Source organism: Dendrobium catenatum, unplaced genomic scaffold (genome assembly GCF_001605985.2).
Source record: "Dendrobium catenatum unplaced genomic scaffold, ASM160598v2 fragScaff_scaffold_908, whole genome shotgun sequence".
Taxonomy (NCBI): Eukaryota; Viridiplantae; Streptophyta; class Magnoliopsida; order Asparagales; family Orchidaceae; genus Dendrobium; species Dendrobium catenatum.
The window spans coordinates 713,804-721,313 of record NW_021319370.1 but is presented as its reverse complement, the minus strand read 5'-3'; the positions used below and the strand labels follow the sequence as shown (position 1 = coordinate 721,313).

General features: G+C 37.6%; 1 protein-coding gene across 2 annotated transcripts in view; it reads left to right on the top strand.

The window, feature by feature from the left end:
• Positions 1 to 2,737: 2,737 nt before the first annotated feature.
• LOC110112713 (dnaJ protein ERDJ2) overlaps positions 2,738 to 7,510 on the top strand; it is a 27,974-nt gene continuing 23,201 nt past the window's right edge. Inside the window, exons 1-6 of one of the 2 annotated variants that reach the window (XM_028697283.1) lie at positions 2,738 to 2,891; positions 3,669 to 3,860; positions 3,980 to 4,075; positions 5,038 to 5,158; positions 5,256 to 5,362; positions 5,474 to 5,691. In XM_028697283.1, coding sequence (XP_028553116.1) covers positions 3,675 to 3,860; positions 3,980 to 4,075; positions 5,038 to 5,158; positions 5,256 to 5,362; positions 5,474 to 5,691 — 728 coding nt within the window. In that variant the 5' untranslated portion in view covers positions 2,738 to 2,891; positions 3,669 to 3,674. Of the gene's footprint in view, positions 2,892 to 3,665; positions 3,861 to 3,979; positions 4,076 to 5,037; positions 5,159 to 5,255; positions 5,363 to 5,473; positions 5,692 to 7,510 lie in introns of both variants that reach the window. The other variant, XM_020845028.2, reaches the window with a different exon arrangement.

The window sequence follows — 7,510 nt, the reverse complement described above, 5'->3', positions numbered from 1 at the left end:
AAATGAATTTTTCTAACAGAGAAGCATATATAAAAAATTTCTCTAAACAACATAAAAATGAGAAAAAAGGAGTTATTATGAACGTGATTTGACGAACCAACAGTAAAGAAGAAATAGCTTTGTCGTTTTAAAACGGAATAAGCACCAAAAACTTCCAATAAATAAAGCCTAAGTTACAACGGTACTAGCTGCTTCTCCCTTTTGATGCACTTCTTCGGCCAAATCCAATACACGCCGAACTATAGGGACTGTTTGGTTGCAACAAGATTTCATTTAAATAAGATTTCATAAATCTTTCAAATTCAGATTTACAAAATTCTAAGGGGATTGAATCCTGAAAACTGTTTGAAAATATTCATGATAAATTTTGTTAAATTCTTTGTTATTATTTGACTATTCAATTCAGGATTTAAGGCGATTAAAATAGTTTATCTATATTATTAGGATAATTAAAGTAAGATGAGAGAAATCCAATAAAATATAATAAAACTTTATTAATACCAATTAATATTCTAGTACTAATTAATTATTTATAGTTTTTTATAATAACTATTTATTTAAAATCATATTAATTATCCCGTAAATCCGCGGAACCAAAGGTTTCGTAAATCCGGGATTTACCACGAAAAGAGGGAATTTTCTGTCAAACGCGGCTTTGATTTACTGTGAGATTTGGTTTTGCATTTTTGGCCGTTTGGCTGGATTTAGCTCAAATCCGCTTCAAATCCGGTCTCAATCCTGCATCCAAACAGTCCCATAGCATTTACTAAATACGGGATTTACGGAAAATTGGTGGAAAACGGAGGCGTTTTTTTTGGCAAGATTTAACTCAAATCCTGCTCAGAACCTGTATCCAAACAGCTCTATGATGCTCTGATCACCAGTTCTATTGTTGGGATTTTCTTTTCATGATAATTTCAGATTTTAATCCATTTAACTGAGCGGCTCTCTACCTCTGCCCGTTTTATGCGTTGTGAAGATTGCACTTAGGGGCTCTTTGATAGAATTTAGGATTTCAATTAAGTAGGATTTCATAAATCTTCCAAATTCGGATTTACGAAATCCTGAGGGGTTAAAAGAGTTAACGTACGTTATTAGAACAATTAAATTACGACAAGAAAAGTTTAAATAAAATATAACAAAATTTTATTGGGGTTTTTACATACATAACACTTAAAAACTTTGTTATTTACCTATCTAACATTAAAATTTTCATATTTACTGTTCAGCCACCCAAAATACCGTCTCTCTTCAAAACTAACTTTCCGTTAACTGCACACCCGACCGACTGCTTCGCTTGCTCGGTTGCCTCTTGCTGGCCTGAGAGAGCGAGTCTTGGCTTTTGGAACTGATGACTGCATCGGCATTGATGGCGAAGACGACGTTCGAGGTGCGGACCTCGGTGTCAAAATAGCGAATGTCTTGGTTAAGCGCCGACTCCAAATATTTTATTCTCATCTTCGCAGACTGTCGCTCCCCCGTCCACATCCAGCAAGAAATCTCAGTTTCACGGTTTAAACGATTTCTGCACTGTTACAGCTAGCTATACATTTGGGCAACATAAATCAAGCAAAATTGAAAGGCGAAGAAGTTTACCAGCCCAAGAAGACACCCAAATGACAGCTCCAACGACTAGAAAGTGGAAGGAATACTGCAAAATTAAAAAAAAAAATGGTTAATTTCGATGATGATTAAGAATTGGGTTAAAACGAAGGTGATGGATATGGCAAACCTTGATGACTTCTCGAACCATTGTATCGGCGTTGTTGGCGTTAGAATCGAAGGAATCGACAAGATCTGCGAAGAATCGGAGGAACACCGGGAGGGAGCAGCCGTGAATGATGGCTCCGGCGGTGCCAATAGCCATAAGCACGTAGTCTAGCCTATCGGCAAATCGGAATAGCTCAAAGCAGCTCACCGCCAGCAGTGGTGGCGCAGGCTTTTCATCCCCTTCACCACGCTCGCTTCCACCATGCTCTGCTCTTTCTCCTGCAATAACTCCCTCTTCTTCCAACTTCCTGTTGGGAAATTCCATCTCTGAAGCTGCAAACTGCGCAGCATTAGCAGATTTTGCTTTGGTGTCTTCCTGGCGCACTTTGTCGGAGACCTCAATGACAAGCAATTCCTCCTGCCTGGGAGAGTGGAGTGGCGAACAGACCTGGAAACCTTGCAACTCAGGGAGGCTCAGATGCTCCTGCGACATTGCAGCCAAAGCACCATCAACACCTCTCTCTCTCTCTCTCTCTCTCTCTCTCCGTGCGTGTTGCTAGCTTGGCACTCAGACTCACTAGCCTATTCTCGTGCCTTCTTAACTACCTAGCTTGGCGAACTTTCCATGGAGGAAGCCATGTGTGCGAAAGGAACTTTTATAAGCAAAAATTGTGACGGTGGCAACCGTAATTGTGATCGGAAGCGGTGTGGAGAAGACGAGCTGTGGCGGGGAGAAGCCTGAGCGGAGTGGAGAAGAGGAGCTGCGGCGTAGAGAAATCGACGTCGATCGATCGGGACGATTCCCGCCCAAAAGACAAGATCGGGTTGACGGAGGTAACGGGAGTGGTATTTTAGGTTACTTATTAGTGTTTTGGGTGACTGAACAGTAAATATGAAAGTTTTAGTGTTAGATAGGTAAATAACAAAGTTTTAAGTGTTATGTATGTAAAAACTCCAAAATGTAAATACACAATCTTATACTTAGCCAACCATCAGCTCACAATCACTACAGCTCAATTGGGGCTTTGTTCATTGGCACGAGTGTAGAATTTTTCAGTTCTTCTTCTTCCTCGCCGTTCGACTTTGCTCCTTCGACGATATTACCTTCCTGTTCTGTTGGATCGGAAGTTACGACATTTTTTTTGATCTGAAGCAACAACGGGAGCTCGCTTGCTGTGAAGGTAACTTTCTCCCTTTCGCGCGCTTCTTAGACCAAATCCCGTAAATCCGCCGAACCAAAGATTTCGTAAATCCGGGATTTACCACGAAAAGAGGGAATTTTCCGTCAACCGCGGCTTTGATTAACAGTGAGATTTGATTTTGCATTTTAGGCCGTTTGGCTGGATTTCGCCCAAATCCGGCCTAAATCCGGCCTAAATCCGCATACCAAACAGCCCCTTAGCATTTGTAAATTTCTGGTACTGGTGTATATTTTTTGCTTCTGGATTTGATGGTTTTACGCTTTTATGGGAAATTGAGTTTAGGATGCATGGAAGGCTTAACTTGTGCTTTTAGTGATGATAGAAAAAAATAAAGCACCGTTTCCTTCATGGACATTTAATAAAACTTGATCTTGCAAGTTTTGATCTGTTATGAGTTACATCTCTGTCGATCAAAGGTTTAAGCTTTATTCTGTTTAACATGTTCAGTAATTCTTATGTTCAGTTTGAAAATATCAGTTTCTTGAAGCTTGAGATATGTCAAATATCTTGTTACTATGGGTGGACTATGTGTATTTTTGTTCCGCTGAAGGAGCACTGTACTAGAAGCAGCTTAATTGATCTGTTACTTTAGCGATTGATAAGATTTAACTGTAATTTCTTTCTTTTTGTAGTAATATGGTCTTAATTTTCGAATTATAAATTACTTTTTTTTTCATGTTTTGATTATTTTGCATGAGATTGTTGACCTTTAGTGCTTCATATTTCATTTGCAATGTTGCTTCTTATCTGCAGTAGGGAGTAATGGCGACACCTGAGGAGAATGGTTCACTTTTTCCCATATTCATCCTCACTATGATGGCTCTTTCTGTAGTGCCCTACACAATCGTTAGACTATCCCGTTCTGTAACAAGAAAAACGAGGACCATCCATTGCCAATGCTCTGTATGTTCACGTTCTGGGAAGTATAAAAGATCCATTTTAAAACGGGTAAACTTGCTACTGCAAAATGTGCCTCTTAGCTTATTCTATAGACCAGTACCATAATAACTCAGTGAATACTGTTGTTTTGTTACTAAGGAATTTTCTCAAGCTTTTTTTATGTGCAGATCTCCAACTTCTCTACTTGCAGTAATCTGACAATTCTGCTACTCTGGGTGATTATGGTGATTCTAGTTTATTACATCAAGCGTACAAGTCGCGAGGTATGTGACATTATCTGTAGTTTGCTAGCTTTGAACTGTTGATTCCCTTTTATTTTCTTTGGTTTACCGGTCTCTTTCTAGGAGTCAGAGAAAGATCTTGCTTATCTAATTTTAATTTTAGTGTATAAAGAAGTGCTATATCTGACCTTAAGTTCATGCCTGTTTGCGTTGTGGTATAGAAGGATGGCTTTCCTCATAAAGTGGGAGTCTCTTAAGTAATTGAAAAGAAAAATAAGGTTTCATTGTTTTTTTACTAACAGGGCCAGAAAGAGAAAGTCTTTTAATTAATAAGCAAATATCCATAGGAGTCGGCTGGTCTTCTTTTTTAAATGAAAACATATTTATTGGTTCTAAATGAATTTATAGCTTACACAAGGAAAATTCCAGTTTCAAATATTCACTAAACTTATTGAAAGTGAGAGTTTCGTGTTGCCAATTCTGAGCAAAACAAGAAAACTGGAAGGAAATGTCATCTTCCTCTGCCTTTTTTCCCTGCTTACTTCGGTAACCAAATCTGTCCCCAGTATTGTTTAGCATATTCAAAATTTTTGGTTCTTAAGATTTTACTACAATCATTGTAGTAAAAAATTCATTCTCTAAACCAGGCTTATTGAATTGATGAAGTGAATAGGTCATCTCCTTCACCTCATCTTATTTGTAAATTAGGCACCAATGGTAATATTTTTTGAAAATTTTGCTTGTAGAAAATAAAATGCGTTGAAGATGAAAATGCTTCATTGTCTTTATAAGTATTCTGATGCGGCTAGTTTAGTGTTCCAAGTTATCTTGGTTTCACAGAAGCAACTTATACTAGAATATGATTCTCACTGGTTTCAAGTTAGTTGAATATTCCTAAGGGTGATTTGTTCTTCTAAATGCAGTCTTTTTTTTTTTTTCAATATTTTATCATAATAGATCCTCTGAATCACATCATTGAACTGTCTTCTTCTTGTGCTTAATAGATCCAACCATTTGAACCATTTAGCATTCTTGGGTTAGAACCAGGAGTGTCTGATTCAGAAATAAAGAAGGCATATAGAAAGCTCTCCATTTTATATCACCCAGATAAAAACCCTGATCCAGGTGTGTTTTTTTTGGACTCTTTCATGCTTATGATCATCTGCAGTTGGAATGATAATTGCTTGTCTCATCTGACTTTTAATACCACTTCACTTTCCAGAGGCCCACAAGTATTTTGTAGAATTTATCTCCAAAGCATACCAGGCTTTGACTGATCCTATATCTCGTGAAAACTATGAAAAGTATGGTCACCCAGATGGTAGGCAGGTAATGCTATTTTATTTATTCTGTTGATCTGTATTCATTGATGTGCAAATCCATGGTTAGTTTCAGCATGTAACAATGCTAATAGTATGGCGTTATCTGTTTTTCATTCAGGGGCTTGAAATGGGGATTGCATTACCTAAATTCCTGCTAAATTTTGATGGTGCATCCGGCGGGATACTTCTTCTTGGAATTGTTGGAGTTTGCATTCTTTTACCTCTTATAATAGCAGTGATATATTTATCAAGATCTGCTAAGTATACAGGGAATTATGTCATGCATCAAACTCTGTCAACGTACTTCTATTTCATGAAACCTTCATTAGCTCCAAGGTGTGTAGGTTTATAATCAATTTTTTTATGCGGCTTTAATCTTACCATTTGTACAGATTTCTTCTAAAAATTCCTTAAGATTGATTCTGATTTTTTTACCATAAGTCTCTAGTTAATATGAGAATAATCAATGTGGCAGTTTGACTTTATTCCTTGAACCAATCAATTTTATTGAGGTGTAAATTGTGATGGAGTTAGTTCTTGGTATACTTCATTCTAATGCATACAGAGATAGAGAGTTGTTTCTCTTATCCGCTTATATTTATTTGTGTGTGTGTTTTAGTTATCTATAATCTTTAGCATTTGACCTAGAACAGCTTTACATGAATAAAAATTGTGGCGCTCAAACCAGAATTATCAATTGGGGTTGGATAATGTTTTTTTTCTTCTTCTGATACTTAGCAAATTCAACCTCTTTGTTTTGGTTCCTATTGCGGTTGGTCCATGACTGTTGTCGTTGGATACCAAGCTTTGTTGTTGGAGTTCATGAATTGTGGAATTTATGCTTCCCTTTAACCTGTACTGATGAATCTCTTTGTTTCATTGTAATATAAATTTACTGCAGATTAGTTTTTTGCTGTTCTGATTTATGCTCTACGGCACAAGTGCCTCTTAAACTTTTGTTGCACTATAATTGCTTGAAATCCCTGGTTTCTCCCCTTCACATGTTGCAGGTTGCAAGTTCTAAGTTTGAAGATTCCTAATTTAGTAGCATGCATTACTTTAGATCAAGTGAAGTGTATTAAGGATGAGGATAAAAAAGTGTTGTTATTAGAAAAGGATATTCAACAAAGGTGAATGAGATATTTTTCTAAACTTTTCAATGAAGATTATGAGAATGCGATTGACTTTAGTAACCTTAGTATCCTAAATAAATATTAATATTTTTGTTTTTATCGGCATATTAGTAAAACCGAAGTTAGAGAGCTTTTAAAGAAAATGAAGTGTGGAAAAGATGTTGAATTTGATGATATTACAATAGAGGTGTGGAAATGCTTAAGAGAAATGAATTTCTTGGCTTACCAAACTCTTTAATATTATTTGAAGACTAAAAAGATGCCAGATGAGTGGAGAATGAGTGTGTTGATTTATATTTTTAAGAATAAAGGTGATGCACAATATTGTTTGAATTATAGAGGAATTAAGTTAATTGTCAGACTTTAAAACTATGCGAAAGAGTTATGGAGAATATGTTGTGGCGGGATACTAATGTTTCTCAAAATCAATTTGGATTCATGCCAGGTAGGTCTACTATGGAAGCCATACATTTATTGAAAGGTTTGATGGAGAAGTATATAGAGAATAAGGAGGATCTACATATGATATTTATTGATTTAGTGAAAGCATATGAGAAAGTTTCAAGAAAAGTGCTATGGAGAGTTCTAGAAAAGAAAGGGATTAATAATGCTTATTTTCAAGTCATTAAGGATATGCATGTAGGAGCTATTACATATGTTCAAACCTCTGTTTAAAATTGCGCAATAAGAGGCGCGCCTCTGCGCAATTCTTGCAAAAAACGCCTTGAGGCGTGCACAATTGCTGGCAATGGTGAGGCGTACGCCTCACATTGGCTGAGGCGCGCCTCTGTTGCGCAATTGCGCAATTTTGAGAGAGGCGTACGCCTCAGCCAAAAGGGCCCACCTACTTAAAATGACTCCTCCCTTTCCCCCACACCCGATCGGCTCACCTGCTTCCCGATTCTTTCCGCCCGTAAGCTCCAGATCGCGAAAACCTGAGGCTCCCGTCCGGTCGGCCAACCTTTCCGCTGCCTCTCTCGCCGGCGCCGCCTCTCGCCGGCGAAGTTGAAGTGTCCGGCCGC